Source organism: Chroicocephalus ridibundus, chromosome 3, assembly GCF_963924245.1.
Source record: "Chroicocephalus ridibundus chromosome 3, bChrRid1.1, whole genome shotgun sequence".
In the NCBI taxonomy this organism is placed as follows: domain Eukaryota; kingdom Metazoa; phylum Chordata; class Aves; order Charadriiformes; family Laridae; genus Chroicocephalus; species Chroicocephalus ridibundus.
In genome coordinates, this window is record NC_086286.1 from 36,280,185 (window position 1) to 36,296,925 (window position 16,741).

A 16,741-nucleotide genomic window follows, 5' to 3' on the forward strand; every position below is an offset into this window, starting at 1 on the left:
CCCCGTAGCAGAGAGCCACTGCGCTTGTCCCTGCAGGGGATGCACATACTGCTTCACTGCCTGTTGATGGCTACAGGGGACACAGGAAATGCCAGTGCCTGCTCCCTTCAGCCCTTGCTGCTCCACAGCCCACTCTCCCCTGTGGTGACAGAGACACACGCATACCCAAAGGGGCGTTTTGGTCTTTTTTTATAGAAAACAGCAACTGTACAGACACATTTACACAGACGAGGGATAGGAAAGCCAAGGGAGAGGTCAGACACCCCGCTTCCCCCCTGCAGCACAGGCAGGCAGGGAAGGCAGCCTGTGTGGGAAGGGAATTGCCTCTCGCAGCCCAGTGTGGGGGCTCCTGTCACACAACCAGGGGGTGGGAAGAAAACAATGGCAGAATGACAAAAACAAAAGCAGGGAACAAAGGCAAAGGAGAAGGCGAGAAGGTGGGTTGTGGAGATCTCTTCCCTCAGCTTAGCCATGGTGTTGGTTTTTCATGTGGGTGGGACGCAGACCTCTGTGTCCCTGGGATGCTGCTGGCAGGGGGACGCGCGCCTAACAGAGAGTGGGGATGGAGAGGCTGGCGGGGACTCTCCTCCCCATTTGCAAGTCTCGTCAGCAGGAGAAGTGGTGTGGGATGTTTCCAGGCCCCCTGGAAGGAGAGGAGAGCAAGTCCCTAGGTGCCTTGGGGACAAGGGCAAGAAAGGGAATAACACTGGATACCAGCCTTCAACTCTGTCGCAGAGGAGGCGGCTGACAATGGCTTTTGGCCTTGAGCTGGGGAAATAACACAGCGTAGGAGGCGACTGGACCTCTGTGAGATCCCAGGGATCTTGCACACACACACAGAGCATGGGAAAGGAGAAGGCACATAGGCCTGAAGGCATCACACAGCCGAGCGTGGCAGGAGCCAGGCCAACCCTGCAGGAGTGGAACCGTCCCTGGGTGTAATGTCTGCTGTGGCAGTGCGATTTGGCAGGGGCAGGCGTGAGGTGTTATTTCCCCACAGTGCCGAGGTATCCAGGGCCTCGGAGGAGGATGCGGAGCCGTGTCTCGGTGTCCCTGCACCCTCTGGGTGCCTCTGCTAGATGAGAATTCGGAACAGGAAGGAGACGGCAGCTCCTAGGGCCAAGCCCAGCGACAGGAAAAAGGCCATGATGGCTCCAGCTGTCTCTGCTTCGTGGGCAAGCACTTTCCTAGGAGAGAAATAGGTGTCAGACCCGGCCTCGGGGATGTGTGCCCTGTGCCCTGCTGTGGGTTCACCGGAGAGGTGGGAGGACGCCACAGGAGCCAGAAGCTGTGCTCCTCTGCAGCAGCGGAATGGCAAGAGCAACTCCACCTTGTCTCCAAGAGCCTGCCTCCACATTACGGGCTCGTAGAGAAAGAAAAAGTGCATCAGGCAGGCTGCCCTGAAGCTCCCGGCACCAGGGACACCCCTCTCTGACTCCTGCCCTCATGCACTGCAGCCTGCCTGGCTGAGCCCCAGCTGGGCTCCTCGTGCTGCGGGACAAGGGCTGCTCACCCTGCTGTGGGTGCTGCGCCGTGCTCCGCTCCCCTCCAGATCCCCACTGCATCCAGCCCCTTCCCCAGCCTGGCAGTGGGGGGAAACGGAGAGCTCAAACAATAGCTTCCTCATCTCTAGGATATGGAGGCACAAGGCTGGAGACGGGACACAGGGGTTGTGTCCCCCGAGGTGGTGGGGCGATCCCCCTCTGCGCCTGCATCCCCTTGGGGTGTGCTCACGCCAGAGCTGGGCAGAGCCAGACTCCAGTTGTGCTGGGGCTGGCATCCGGGGGTGTAGCCAACCCTTCCCCTGTCCCCAGCTCTTACTTACTTGGGCCCGAAGCACATGCAAAGGCTGGCCAGGTAGCCATTGGAGATGGAGAAGAAGATCATGAAGATGATGTACCAGGCGTCATGAGAGAATACGACAGGCAGGTAGTAACGGGGTTGCACGTTGCACAGCATGAAAAGGGGGATAAAGATGACTCGGAGGGCCACCATCACTGGCAGGAGGCAGCTGTCCTTCCCGGGCTGGGAGAAAAACACGGGTCACTGAGCAGCTGAGAAGTGGACATTCCCCATCCCATGGCATGCTGGCAGGGGCTATACAGGGCTGTCCCTACTGCGCCAGGGCTGCGGAGGAGCCACAGAGAGGGCAAAGTTGCTGAGAGACCTTCTCTGCTGCAACAAATCTCAGCGTCACCGCGTGCTGTGGTCAGGAGGGTCCTACAAGGTCTGAAAGTCCTGTCCCAGCTGACTTGGAGAGGAGCAGCACTAGAGCCAAAATACTGAGCTGGGCTTGTAAGCGACTGCTAAGCCCTTGCTGGAAACAACAGGCAGGCAGGCAGGAGAGCCTCGTGCATGCTCACGCAATCTCCTGCAGCGAACCACGGCGCAGGACAAGGCTGGCTGAGGTAAATCCCCTCTGGCACCTCAGGGCCTGCAAACTGGGCTTTAACCAGCTCTTCAGCCTCCTACGCCATGGCCCAGCTAAGCGGGGTGAGGTCCAGCAATCTGGGAAAGGGATTACGCTGGGGCTGTTTTGGACAGTGCTGGGAAAGGCACGGACTGAGTTACGGTCTCCTTGGATCCCAACGGGGTCCGTGGACACGTGAGGCTGGGATGAAGAAGGAAACACCGTCCTCCTGTGTTGTCCCTGCAGCTGTGACCGAGGCAGCTCCTGGTACGAGACATGGCTGGGTCCATCTGGGGTCACCTTGGTGAGGTGCCAGGGTCACAGATGACAGGTCACTGGTCTGGGGTCAGGGGAGACCCACAGCTGCCTTGGGAGCTGTGTGGGCTGGCGTAGCCATGGGACACTTCAGGAGCAGAGGGGGAAGCTGAGGTTAGGCCAGCTGTGGGCAAACCAGCAAGAGCAGCAACAGCCTCTCGTGCCTGAGGAAGAGAAAAGGAGCGAGCGGGGCCCCAACCAGGGAAATGAGGCCCAAACCACACACAGTCAGAATTTCCACACAGTCTTGTTTTGGAAACATCTCCTGCTGGGTCATCCCACCACGGAGGCTGCGGGCTGGACACCAAGCAACACGGCCAATGGCCAAGGACAAGGGCAGCCAGCAGTGATGGCCAAGGGAGAAGCAGCTCCAGGCCGTGGGGAAGCCAGACCCGGACAGACCCCATGGCACGTGGTGCTGAGGAGCTTCTCTAAACAAACAGCCCAAACAATACAGGGGGAAAAGGCGCCTGGGGGGTAGGTGAAGGGTCAGGAAGAGACACAGATGTGAAAGCCCTTTTCCTCACCCACCCCCACCACAGCTCCCATCACTCAGCTCCAGCAGCTCTGAGCCAGGCAGGCGAGATGAGAGCATGGGGATGTGGCAGGGGACAGCTCTGTCACCCACATGGCATGGCTCTGCCCTGCTCCCAGGACAAGGCTTTTTAAAGCAGCTGTGTCCTGTGTGGAGGCCAGAGGTTTTATTTTGGGCTGCCCTGTCTTTCACCCTCTTTTGCTGCCGCCGTCCTGCCTGGCTGTTTGCATAGCTGGAGTGAAGGTTTGTTTACAGAGGCTGAAATGGAGGAGGCAGCTTCATCCAAGCCATGCTGAAAGAAGGGTGGGAGGAGGACAGAACAACACTCTGGTTCTCGGCTCTGACCCATAAATCTCTGCTTAGGACTTAAAGCCAAGGCAGGAGTCAGCTCTGCACCTCTTTCTTCCAAGCCATGGATGGCAGCCTCAGTGAAAGCCGTGGCCGAGGGGCCCGGGGATGGAGTCTGCCTGGGCATTTGTTCCCTGCCCCATGCTTACCCACGTGAAGAGGGCAGTGAGACTCCGTCCCGTCCAGTCGAAGACATTAAAGAGCAGGAAGCAGGAAACAGGGATGAAGTAGAGACCTGCAGAAGGGGGAGAAGGTCACTGACAAGCCCAGGGTGCCCCAGGCCCTCCCGCCAATCGCATGGAGACTCTATTTCAGGTCTAGGTCCTCCTGGTTTCCTACTAAGGACTGGAATGGTCTCCCAGCCAGGCCAGTGTCTGCATCCAAACGACCATGCACATTGTTTCCTCCTTCCCTAAGGCACACCTACTGCTTCAAGCCCCACTTTCTTTTCTCCCATTTACCTTGTTCCCAGTTTCCTCCTACCCCACCCCATCCCTGGCCACACTTACCCCATCTGTTTCCCTCTCCGAGGACAGTGGACACCTTAGCTGTGATGGAAGGAAAGACGCCGATGGTGACAGTGAAGACGAAGCAGACAGACAGAGCCATGACCCAGAGCTAGGCAGGTGAAAGAAAGAGGCTGGTACCAAAGACAGGCCAAGAGACCAGTGCGGGGCTGGTCTCCTCCCCATGCTCTCCTACACCTGTGCCCATCCCCTGAGACGAGGGGCAGGGCAGGGGTTGCTGGCAACTCACCTTCTTAAAAATAGTGATGACTGAGGGCTTCTCATCAGGGTTGTGGATAGGGATGACCTTTGAGTTATTCTGCTCCATCCCATTGGGCTCGTCTGCAGGGAAAGACACAAGTAGGGCATATCAGATCCTAGAAAGCTGGGATCTAGTTTAGTTCTTCTATCTCATTCTTCCTCTCAGCTCTTCCTCTTTTTCCTTCCTCTTCCTCCTCTCAGCCCCTCACCTTTCTTAATCAGGTCTCTCTTGGTCTCCAGCTCTGCATTGTACACACGGTACTCTGTCTTGTCCTTCATGGAGTAGTATCGGAAGAAATCCTGCAGAGAGACAGCCACGGAGAACTCATTCATGCGTAAGGAAAGAAGGCTGCCAGGGGCTCTGTGGTAATAGCAGATGTGGGTGATATGGGCAAATGCAATATGGGGAAAGTATTCCTTCCACTTCTGTCCAATACTAATGCTTTCCTGCTCACCCAGAGCCTCGTTTCCACAAGGATATTGGGGGTATCTGAAGCGGGAAGTATCCCAGAGACCTCCTGGGGTTCTCTCGTGGAGCTCCCCAGGACAGGGGAGGGCTTGCCCTGAACCAGGAGGTGTGGAGGCTGGTAGGAGCCAAGGCTGGGGTGCTAGTGCGCCATGGTCCTTGTGCTGTGATGCAAAAGGTTCTGTGTCCCTACACCCTTCCCCACCAGGACGACAAAGTCTCACCATGCGAGGCAGAAGGATGTAGGAGAAAATTGCCAGTACGATCGCCACACAGGCCGTGGTGAAGTAACCGATGAAGCTTTCAGGTTGCTGGGCGCCAACTGGGAGCACAGGAAGGGAGAAGACCAGGGGGGAAAAGGAAGAAGATGATGAGGGCTGAGAGGGGTGAGGCCCTGCTGCCATCTCCCACCTAACCCTACAGCACAACCCCAGCAGATTCTGTTGACAGCAGGGCTCTGGGACGGCCCTGTCACCCACAGGGCAGGGATTACTCACTGGCAATACTGAAGATCATCGCCAAAGCGGCAAAGGTGCCCGCCAAGCCCTGCCCACTCATGATGGGAGCTGTGTAGCTGGCAGGCAGCAGCCCTGCCAGCCCAAAAAGGCTGCTCTGGAGGATGGCGCCAAAGGCTGCAAAGGGGCGAGATGAGCAGAAATGAGAAACCAAAGGCAAGGATGGATTGCACCTCTGTGGGCAGCCAAGGCCCCTGCCCTGTGAGGCAAGGCAGGTCGCCCTCCTCCTTGGCTCTCCCGTGGTGAGGTTCATGCGTTTCTCCCCGAGAGATCAGCCCCAGCCATGGGGCTGTGCCCCCTTCCTTCCCCCTGCTGCATCACTCACAGTTGATGAAGACGATGCTGATCATGGTAAAGACAAAGAAGGGAAGAGGCTCCATTTCAACCTTCACCATGATCGCGGTGATTAAAAACACCAGCCCAATGGCCACCAGGCTGCCCAAGATGCGGATCTGCTGAGGAATCCTGCAAGAGATGGGTCTTGGTGAGGAAAACCCATCCCCGAAAAGCCTGTGATGCTGGGGCCAAGCTTTCCTGTGGAAATCGCAGCCAAACCCCAGAACAGGAGACTGGTGTTTTGCCTTTGACTTGACTGAACGGGCTGCAGCTTGGCTCAGTGCTAGGGCAGAAAGACGGGCCAGGGCTGGGTGGTCCTGTGTGGGCTGCCAGGGGCAAGGACAGGGCAGGACTCACCGCTGGTGGATGAAGGAGTTGAGGCAGGTGAAGATGAGGAGGGGCACCATGGCGCAGAGTGTCATGAAGTTGTCAAACATGGACTGCAGGTAGGAGGGGGGCAAGGCAGCCCCACTGGTCTCGTTCCACAAGTGGCTTGTCTCCTCTGGATCCGCAAGGCGGCTGATGAAATACTGCGAGACAAGGAGCCTGGTGGGGACGAGGTACCGCAAGGCCTCCCCCCAGCACACTCAGGCCACCCTTGTCCCCCCTCCAACACCACTCGCAGCCCAGGGCTCCTCCTGACACCTCAGTGTCAGTTGTTCCACCCAGGTGACCCACGCTTCTGTCTCCTGCATGCAAATGTGGGAGCTCTACACTATGCAGTGCTGCCACACCTACAGCACGGTCCCTGGAGACGACAGGGAACGATTAGTGTCATGGGCAGCAGCAGGAGGGAAGCCCTCACCTCCCTGGCAGTCATGAAGAAATTCCATGGCAGCAGCGTTCCCAGGCCAAGGATGAAGAAGATCAGCCAGACAGCCTTGTACCTGTGGAGGGGACAGAGCGGTTTGGAGCGGGAAAATGGTCAGGGCAGAGGACAGGCATCACTTCTGACTGTCCCCGACCCTGCAGCTGGAGGCACCAGGAGGATGGTGGATGAAATTTATTGCCGTGTCCCTGCCCCACAGCCCTTGCTATCCTGGGCTGCCGGAGGAGACGTGGTGCCACAGAGGATCCATGGGAGGTCCTCCCTGGTAGGGTATGAAGGTGGGGGGAAGCTGGCTGCTCCTCGGCATGTGGCACCCAGATGCACAGTGGCCACTGCCAGAAGTGGGAGGGAGTCAGGCTCCCCAGGCATGTCCCGGCACTGGGGACTGTTTACAGCCTGTTTGCTATGGAAAAGCTGACGAGAGAGATCATCTTGGGGAAGCGAGAGCTCAGCAGCCCAGTGAGCATGCCGGCGAGGGGGTCCCCCTGATGCTGGGTCCCAGTATCTCCTGGTATCCTGGATGTGCCCCCACACCCACCCTGCAGCCCGGCATTACCTATCTTGGGGCCCGTCTCTTGCTGTCATCTTATGCAGCAAGTGTCAGCGCAGGTCACAACAAGTCTCGTGGCTGCTCTCCGTCTGAAAAACAAACAGGATTTTATGGGGGAGTGAGGGACGCAGGCCAGGCAGGGACAGTGCTGGTTTTATCCCCCCGGCCGTGCCGCCGGCTAAGAGCCAAAGAGAGACAGCAAATGGTGAGAGCACAGTGCAGCAGCTTTGGAAACCTGCGGCTCGGAGTCCTTTAGCCGAGGGGCTGTGACACACGGCCTTATTGGACCGGCTGAGGGACAGCACGCCTTCCCTCCGAAAGGGAAATCGCTTTCCTGAGACGCCCAGGCTGCTGGGCACCGGCTGCCCGGCTGCTCCACAGCAGGCTCTTAAGGGATTTGTGAGCCTGCAGCTCCCTGTGTCCCCAATCCTGGGGCTGTGAGCGAAGCATATCCGCAGCGGGCTGCGTCCGCCCCCCCCCGCCCTCCCCACCTCCCTCCAACGCACGGGGCACGGCGGCACAAAAACCACATATAATTCAGCAGCTTCTCCGGCCAGAACTACAAAAAAAAAAAAACCTCCCCGTTTCTGATTCCCGCTTCTCTGGGGCTCTGGCAGCCCTGTCCTGGGTCACCTTGGAAAGCCAAGGACGTCCCTGGCACTGCTGTCCCCTCCCGGCTGCCCACCGCTTCTTTTCCCCCATCACCACCTGCCCGTGTGCCCTGGCGTTGCTCTCCCCGAAGACAACCCCAGCGACGCAGCCCCAGGACCCCTGAGAAGGGACATTCCCTCCCCGGCGTGTGTGTCGTCGTCCCCCCCCCGCGACACTTCTCCGGGGACAGAAGGGGATTAGCCGCCCCGCAAAAGCCCCAGGCCTGCCTTGTCCTTTTCCAGTCCGGGCGTCGCAGCATGGGATGCTCCGGCACCTCTCCCAGGGCTCCATCAGCAGCGGGGCTCCCGGCGCTGAGCCCCCGGCCCCCCCGGGGCATGCCACCCCCCCCCCTCCCCCGCCCCGACCCGAGCCGAGCGCACCGCCGCCGGCTTTACAGCATCCCCGCCCGCAGCCGGGCAGGTCGGGCGTGGGAGGGAGGAAGGAGGCAAGGCTGGGAGCAGCATGCTGGGATCTGTAGTCCCTGCCAGCCCCGGCTGTGCCTTAAAGGCGGCGGAGCCCCGTCCCTTGTCGCAGGTGCCCTGCCTGGGTTTTTTTTCCGGGCACCGCTCGCCTCCCGCTCACCCCCGGCGCGGTCCCGCAGGTCGGGGAGCCTACAGCTACGATGGAGCCCAGACATAGCCGGCGGGATGCGGAGAGGGGTTTTGGCTGCTTGGAAAAGGCAGAGCAGGCTGACAGGTACGTCTGCGTGGGACCCAGAGCCCCACCAACCCGGCAGGTGCCACCATGTTGATGCTGTGGGAGCCGTCTGCAGCGCAGCTCCCCAGCCTTCCCACGCAGACAGCTCAGGGCATGACAGCTCCTGCTTTGCCCTTGCGAGCCACCCGGGCTTCCAGAGAAAAGATCCCAAAATCCCCTCCCGGCAGCCTGCCAGCCCCTCTGTGAGCAGCAGACGCCCCGAGCCCTGACTCGGAATTAGCAGGGGGATCTGCAAGCACGACTGCCACCCCCTCACCCACAGAAACCCTGCCGGGGACACTGCTTGTCCCCAAGCAAACAGATCTCACCCCCAAACAGGCAGGATAACCCCAGCGCCCCCTTGCCAAGCCAAGCCCCCGCTCCCTCTCCCAGCCCTCCACCAGGTCACATCACTGTCCCAAGAAACAGGGGCAGGGAACGATCCCACAGTCATACCTGGGGAGGACAGAGCCAGGGAAAGCCCTGTTGTTCGCTGTATTTGAAGGTGGCCTGTCCCCCGGCTTCCGCACCCCCCTGCTCCTGGGGGTGAGCGTCAGGCCCCGGCTCAGGTCACGGGGGCTGGGGCCATGTGGGTCTAGTGGCATCCGCGGAGGAGGAGGAGGAGAGGTGTCGGATACCAGAGCTGGCACAGGGCCCGGGTCCCGCTGCCCAGGCGCCCATCCGCAGTGCCCCGGGAAGGGAGGAAGGGAAGGGTGTCGTGGAGGAGGTGGCAGGAGGCAGGGGCGGCAGGGGTGATCGGGAATCAGGGGTTGCCGGGGCAGGGCACTAGGTGCTGCTCCGCCACGCTGTTTTCCCAGCTGCCTCCTGCTTCTGTCCAGAGAGCACCCGCATCCCTGCGCCAGGAACCCGTCCTCCTCGGCAGGCGCTGCCCGGCTGCCCAGCCGCAGCCTCCTGCCTGCTCTGTTTGTTTTCTGTCTCGCTTCGCAAAGTGCCTCCTAATTTTTTCTACAAAGAGCCGGTGCCTGCCAAGGGGCGCACGGGTCAGCACTCATTACATCGGGAAATGCGTCCAGCCGCCGTCTCTTACAAACAACCCTACAACCAACAGGAAAGGTCACATGAACCAACACCAGCAGCAGGTGGCAACCCTGCTCCGGGTCCCGGTGAGAGCAGACAGGGGGACAGAGGCCACCCTTCACCTCCCAGAGGAGTCTCCTGATGTTTACCCCAGCCACCAGCTCTGTGGTCGCACAGCCTGGGGGACAGGGGAGAGGAGGAGCGATGCGGAACCTTGGCGTAAGGACATCCATTTTGTTCCTGGGCGTAGGGCGGTCCGTCTCATCCCTTCGGAAGCAATGTGTAAGCGGAAGGAGCAAGATAACAAGGAGTGGTCTTAAACCACAGGCTAGTGCCTCTGAGCAGGTACAAACAAGAGGTGACACAATTTTAATTGCCCATTCACACCGCACAAAGGCCTTGACAGAAGTTAAGTGACACCTGCGGTATTGGGGCACACACAGTCCCACTGCCAGCCAAGCTCCGGCCAGGAGCCCACAGCAGGGCCAGCCATCACCAAAACCTCCTAACTTCTGCAGAAAAACGTGCACCGCAGGACAGCCATGCCTGCAGGCAGCCATTTGTCACCGGGCTTTGGAGATTTCCCTACCCCTTCCTTCCCACACATCACCTTTTCTCCTGCTTCTGCTGCCTTCACCAAAGGCGAGCACAGCGCACGCTTGGCTTTCCACTCAAGAGCAATACCACGCTGCTGGGCAGGGATGCTATGGGTTTACACGCAGAAACACCAGCTCTTTAAAGAAAAGTCCTTTCTGCCACACCAAGCATAGCACCGTCCTTGCAGTCCCTAGACAAGGGGTTGCCGTCAGGCCTGATGGCGAGCACCCCGTGTCCTCCTGCCGCCACGTGTAGGGGATCGCTTTGCAGGGATAAGGTCAGCACTTCCTCCGAGCACGGCCAAGATGGGGATGGGCCAGATGTCTCCCCAGGCTTCACCCCATCCCCTACATCCGCTCACCCCCCTGGGTGACACCAGAGCCCTCCCAGCAGGAAGGGCTGATCGAGGGGCCCATCAAGGTTTACCTACAGACAGGGAACGAGCCCAGCACAGGTGTGCAAGTCACGTGAAGCCCTGGTGGCTGTGACCCAGCTGGAGGATGGGAAATGCTCCGAGACCGTCTTGTTTCATGAGATTTCATGTGCGTGTCTGAACTCTATCCATGTCATTCACGGGTCCTCCTACCTTGTGCCGGGGTCCAGGGAACCAGCCTGCCGGGCAGCGTCCTGCCTGCTTCCACCTTCAGCTATCAGCTGTGGGGACACGTGCTTGTATTTCACAAGACATATGAGTGTGCGTGATTGTGTACCATCACCACAGCGCTGTGACGAACATAAGCCCTCCCAAATTAAGGGCAGGTACCCTGGGTCAAATTAGAGGCTGCTCTGGCTCAAAAGCTTGTCTCCATCAGAGGGCAAAAGCAGATGCCAAGAAAGGGTAAGAGCGGCACAGGCACAGGCTAACTCCCTGACTGCTCCCCCAGCCCCCGAGCTGGGAGGGATACGCTGTTCATATGTTTTGTAGCCCACAGCAGGTTTCACTTCTGTGAAATCCCTGCTTCCCCCTCTAACTTGGGAGCCTCTGCGCGAGGGCAGCATCTCTCCCCGCGTGCAAGGCCTCGGCCAGGGCTCCCTCGCCATCAAAGGGTGGATGAACATCGGAGTGGCTTCTCCACGCCAGCCACGGCTTTACAGGCCTGGATCGTATCCACCCTACAGCACGTTTTCCAAACAGAGAAATTCTAGCTCACTTAGTCATGCAGGCACAGCTCCACGCCTTCGGTCTTCCTTATTGCTTTCCTCCCAGCCTTCCCTGGCTCCCCTTGACCCTTCCAGAAATGCTGGGGCTGGGGGCACAGAGGGACCGCGAGGTGATGAGACACCAATTTGAAGAGCTGCAAAAGGCTTTCCTGCTTTGTTTCTGCTTTGTCACTCACAAAGATGATTGGATGACTTTTACATGCACGAAATAACCGAAATAGCCCCAGGCCTTGCTGCGAGTGGCCAGCTCAGCATGTAATCTTGTTTGCAGATCTGGGGCTTCCCTGCCCACCATCTATCCCTCGATTTTTATGTAAACTGAATTTCATCTGCCTAACACCCGGTGTTGTAATGGTCTTCTGTACTCTTCCTAGCTGGCACTTGTCCCTATAAACCTGAGTAATCCAATCGCCTCAGCAAGCCCTGTCATCTCATTGCTCATTCCCTATTCCAGGTTGCTCACAAACATGTTGAAAAAACATGGGACCCAACACAGCGATCTCTTTCCACCACAAAAACTGACCGCTGACTCCTACACCCTCCTTCCTGTTTTTGTACCAATTATGGAGCCACGCAAGGACCTTCCCTCTTGACCAGCCAGTTCCCTTAAAAACTGGGCTGAAAGCCCCAGTTGAATGTTTTTTTGGAAAGGAGGCGCAGGTGTCCCAAGCCCAGCGTCCCTCTGAAACGCTGCCCCAGCTCAGGGGCCCCTCGGCAGGAGCCTCCCCCGCTGCCCACGGACCCTGTCCCTGTGCAGGCGCCTGGGCGGCGCACCAGATTCACCGGTCAGCTTTTCCCTGAAGTTCTCTACAGCCCTTCTTAGAAACCAACGTCACGTCTCTCCCCCCTCCCAGTCCCCGGGGGCCGGGGCAGTTGTGAATGAATGACTAGAGGCCACATGTGACAGCCAGACGGTTCACCCTCCCTTTTCTTCTGGTGAACATCGCCTTGCCCTAGCGACTTGCTGCTGCCTAGCTTTGCTTTCTAACCTTTCCTCTGCAGATGCCCTGGGGAGCCTCACAGAAGATGGTGGAAGAAACTGCTCAGGTTCTTCTGGAGTGGACAGAGAGGCAAAATCTTCACCTGGCTTTTCTGCTATGGCCTCTTTCCTCCGATCCCCCGTCCCCCCAACGGACTGCAGCAGGCTTCCTACTCCTGATGTGCTTTGCAAGCAGTTCCCATCAGAGAGCTGATAGCACTTCCTATTATTCTTGTTCTTCTTTCCGTGCCCTACCTCTCTGCAAACAGGCTTTGCTGCACCATGTGCTCCCCCCGTCTGCTCATTCCTGCGTCCTGAGGAGGGAGCTGGGCGAGAGAGCGGGATGGGGGCAATTCTGCCCCCCTCCTTGCCTCGCTGTGTGTGGACGAACCCCTCTGCACCCCAATGGCCTGGGCTGGTGGAAAAAACCTGCAAGGCAGTCTGTGCAGCAGGGTCCCTGGGCAACATTTCTGACCTGCTTCACCTTGCTCCCTCCATGGGCAAAAGGAGAGGCAGCTCTAGACCCTCTCTGCCTTCAGGCTTGTGGCACTCGCAGCCACCACGCAAACTCCTTAGCAGGAGCTATGGAGGCTGTCCCCACTCCCACCACCCATCGCCGGCTGTTATCTCGGCTGCCGGGTGGCGCGGGGGGAGCGTTCAGCCCCGCGGTGTGTTTTGAACTGCACACACCAGCCAACTGCAAAGTCCCTTATCTGGAGAGTTCACGGAGCCCCGAGAGGCTCCTCAGGGGCCCTCAGCCCCGGCAGGTAAAGCAACCCAGCTGGGCAGCAGATTCCCCAGGGCCCGGTGGGACTCCAGCGCTGTCCCTGAAGGGCTTCCCACCACGGAGAAGGGAGCAGGCAGTGATGGGGCAGAGCCAGCCATACAACTCCCCTAGGCAATGCGGCTGGGACTCTTCCACCCATCACCCAGTCCCCACTGGGGCTGCTGAGTGGGTTCCCAGCCGTGACGTATGGCTGGCCGAATGCCAACAAGGGGGCCCTAGCGATGGCAGACCCACGATGAATGCACACACCTCTCTCCTCAGCACACGGCAAGCGCCCAAGCCTGGGCACGCTTGGTCCCTGGCCAGAGAAAACCTCTCCAGGCACCCAGGCAAGACCCCAGAGCAGAGATGGGTGCCACCAAATGCTGCACCACCCAGCCGGGTCATTGCCTGTGATGGGGGGACATTTTAATGTCACAGGAAGAAGCTTACCAGCTTGGTTGGTCCCAGATCCTCGCTCCTGGTCACTTCAGGCCACAGGACTGCGGGGACGGCACAGCCTTGGGAGAGGCAGGAAAAGCCGCGCAGATATCGGAGCAGTCACCTGCTCCAAGGCTAGTGGTTTGGAGGTGCAGGAAGCGATACAGTGCCCCGGGGGGGGCAGGATTTAAGGGGGGTACGTCATTTCTGAGGAGGCGTCAGAGGAGGAGAGATAAGCTGCTCTTGGGAGCCTGTTTGGAGAGACAGGATTCATAGGGGCTCTTCCGAGGAGCTGGTTTCCCTGATGGCACCCGCTCAGGCCGCTGTCCCCAAGGGAAAAGACCATCCCCTTCAAGGCACAACCCTAACCTGCTTCTCGGCAGGAGGCGGAAGGAAGCATGTTTTTCCAGGGCTAGATTTGGCTTACATTTGTTGGAAATTTAGAAAAATAAAGATCCTTTCTCCCAAGGGCGGAGAGAGGGATTTGCTCAAGGCTCCACTCAACGCAGCTGCAGAAACCTCCAAAAACAGGCAGAAACCACCTGCAGGACCTGGATGGTGCCTGGGGCTGCCTGGGGTGGGGGCGGAGGGTGGGAAAGTGAAATGACCCACTATGGGCAGGCACAGAGGCTCACACCAAGCTCACACCACCCAGCCATGGCTTCGAGATACCTTGCCCCAGATCTTCATCCTCACCTGGCATCCTCTGCAGCCAGCAGCCCCCTGGCAGCCCACGTCTGCAGGTCTGGTCCAAGCCCCCTCAGGGGTGCCGGCGTGGCCGGTGGAGGTTCTGCCTGGCTCTGCCTGGGACTGCGGGGAGGCGGGTGCTGCGGGAAGGGGTGCTCCCCTGGCGTCAGCCGGGGTACCGCGGCGGGAAGAGGCACAATGGGAGGAAGCCACATTTCCGCTTCCCAATGGAGAAAATCCTACAGGACCCCTGGGGAGAGCAACCGGACACCATTAATGTAAAAATCAGCAGTGGCCAGAGGCAGCCCTGAGTCAGGAGCAGGTCTTCCTCGCACGGATGAGCCTGGCACTTGGTGCACTGGTGGCACAGGCCACCAGATACCAGGACAGCCATACACTGATGACAGAGGCAATCCCAACCATGCCACAGCACAAGGCACAGTGCTGGCTCCTGCCTGCCCACAGCCTGGCTCTCCTGCAGGCAGGTGACACTCCTCATCTCCACCCAGCTGAGTGGGAAGAGGGGTGCTACCTGCTGGGCTGGGGCAGTGCTCAGGTAAGAACCCCTAGGGCATGGCTGCCAGATGCATCTCTTCTGCTTTAGCAGCTTCCCCCCCAGTCACGCTCGGGCTTGCTCAAGAGGAATCCCCATCTGTACAGATGTACAGATGATATCTGGGCCAGCCACACCTTGGGCACCAGCAACAGCACGTTGGAGGGATGGGCTGAACCTACTGGACCATGTCCCCATTTCCCCCTCATGTCTGCAGCTGAAAGGAATGAAGGTGAGCTCCGTAAAGAGGAAGAACACAGCAAAACAAGAGGAGACCAAAACAGGCTGTGGCTGATGAGTCTGAAGATAAGGACTCAATGAATGCATGGGAAGAAACCAAGGCAGGCCAGACTGGGAGAGAGTCCCACAGACAAGGAATGAAGGAGAGGGGCAAGATGAGTTTCTCCATAGCCTGCCATACCTACTAGCAACACGTGGCTACCCCAAGGTCACCACTCAGGGAGCAATAATGGGGGGAAGAGCAGGACAGCAGAAGGCCACCTGCCATTGGTGGCCACCAGGGTGCTGGGATGGAGAGGGGAGAGGATTCCTCCTTCATTGCTTCATGTTCCTGGCCCTAGAACTGAGCTTAGAGCTGGCAGACCCAGGAAGGAGTAAGGCCAGGAACAACACAAGGGAGCTGAGCAAGGAGTAACCTGCAGCGAGGGGCTGGGAGAGAAGGATGGGGATGGCTTACGCTGCAGCCAGGAGGTTCTCAGAACAGCCCTGCAGTGAGGGGCAAGGCATGGGGGGCTATGAAATCATTGGAAAGTTCAAAAACCTCTCTAAATCCTTCCGCAAGCTATGCACGAGGTCCCCATTATGCATGGAGCCCCTGGCGGAGGAGGCTTGGAGGGCTCAGCTCAACCCCAAACACACTCTCCCACCCCAAATGGCACTGTGCACTTTATGAGGGCTCCTCTCCCCCAGAAGAGCCCAGGACTTGCTCGCTCGACCCCCAAAGCACAATTGCTTCTGTAACAAAACCCTGTGCGGGCCAGTCCAGCCGCAGAGGTGCCCAGGAGAGGAAGGGCAGGAGAAGCCAGCCTGCCCACAGCAGCCCTCTGCCCACTGCCGCCCAGCCACCTTCCACACCCCAGGGCGCGTTCTCCTCCTAGGGGAGAGGCCTTGTCCTCCCAGCTGTGGCTCCTTCCCATAAGGAGCACGTGCCGGACGGAAACGTGCAGTGCTGGCAGCAGGCAGGACCCCCAGCTGCTGAACCACATGCCCCTGGGCCATGCTGCTCCCGAGCCCCCCGAGCAGGTGGGAGAGCACCCCCGGGGCTGGATGGAGCCAGCCTTGCCCCTGCACCCAGAGGACTCGGCGGAGGGGACACAGCAGGCTGCCAGCCCTGCCCCGGGGGCTGGCACAGGGGCAGAGCTCATTTTGTCCCTTCCCAGCAATTTTTCAGATGTTGGTCCAGGCTGCACAGCTGCTTCCACTTTAGTCGGGGAGGGTGAAGGAGTGGAGCCAGAGCCAGAACAACACAATCTTCCCCTGGCGGCACCATCTCCCCAGCTCCCCAAATTTGGCGGGGTAATTCCTCCCTGCTTACCAGCAGCCTCCCCCCGGGCCAAAGCAGGGATGGACACGCAGGGGCCAACCACCACCAGGCCTGTGGCAGGTTGAGGTTGGCTCCGTCCTCCGCATGTCAGCTGTGCCTGGCATCCGGGACAGAAATACAAGGGCTATTTTGGGTTCCCGCAGACCAAAGCGGCCTTTTGCTTGTAGGCCAGGTCAGGAACAGGGGCCCTGGCTGACTGCTGCTTTCGGCATGAAATGTCCGCAGCCCTACTGGGAAAGGGGATGGCGAGCAGGGAAACAGGTTTTGGCGTCTGCCGTGGTCCTGCACGGTCCCTCTGCCAGCCACCCGTCCTGCCAAGGTCCCGCTCGCTGCTCGGACAGCCGCAGCGTCTTGCAAACCCCGAACCGGCTTCAGCTGCTAAACGCAGCCATCTCACAATGGACAGGGATATGATGGGTCTGTTCCAGGAGATGGGGCACATCTGTCACCCCCTCACCCCTTTTGTCCCAGCCAAGGGGCGCTCCACAATCCCCAGAAACAAAAGGAGGGAGAAGGGATGGATGCCCTAGCTGGACC

The 16,741-nt window shown here is 59.2% G+C and overlaps 1 protein-coding gene across 10 annotated transcripts in view; it reads right to left on the reverse strand.

The window, feature by feature from the left end:
• Positions 1 to 172: 172 nt before the first annotated feature.
• The window catches only part of SLC29A1 (solute carrier family 29 member 1 (Augustine blood group)), a 35,232-nt gene continuing 18,663 nt past the window's right edge, over positions 173 to 16,741 (reverse strand). For 7 of the 10 annotated variants that reach the window (XM_063328724.1, XM_063328726.1, XM_063328718.1 and 4 more), the window contains 12 exons: positions 7,078 to 7,160; positions 6,498 to 6,579; positions 6,050 to 6,222; positions 5,682 to 5,821; positions 5,339 to 5,473; positions 5,066 to 5,163; positions 4,585 to 4,675; positions 4,365 to 4,456; positions 4,118 to 4,226; positions 3,758 to 3,843; positions 1,826 to 2,025; positions 173 to 1,187 (listed from right to left, as the gene is read on the reverse strand). In XM_063328724.1, coding sequence (XP_063184794.1) covers positions 1,076 to 1,187; positions 1,826 to 2,025; positions 3,758 to 3,843; positions 4,118 to 4,226; positions 4,365 to 4,456; positions 4,585 to 4,675; positions 5,066 to 5,163; positions 5,339 to 5,473; positions 5,682 to 5,821; positions 6,050 to 6,222; positions 6,498 to 6,579; positions 7,078 to 7,106 — 1,347 coding nt within the window. In that variant the 5' untranslated portion in view covers positions 7,107 to 7,160 and the 3' untranslated portion in view covers positions 173 to 1,075. Of the gene's footprint in view, positions 1,188 to 1,825; positions 2,026 to 3,757; positions 3,844 to 4,117; positions 4,227 to 4,364; positions 4,457 to 4,584; positions 4,676 to 5,065; positions 5,164 to 5,338; positions 5,474 to 5,681; positions 5,822 to 6,049; positions 6,223 to 6,497; positions 6,580 to 7,077; positions 7,161 to 7,949; positions 8,080 to 8,874; positions 9,492 to 13,412; positions 13,582 to 16,741 lie in introns of those variants that run through there. The other 3 variants (XM_063328717.1, XM_063328723.1, XM_063328720.1) reach the window with 3 other exon arrangements.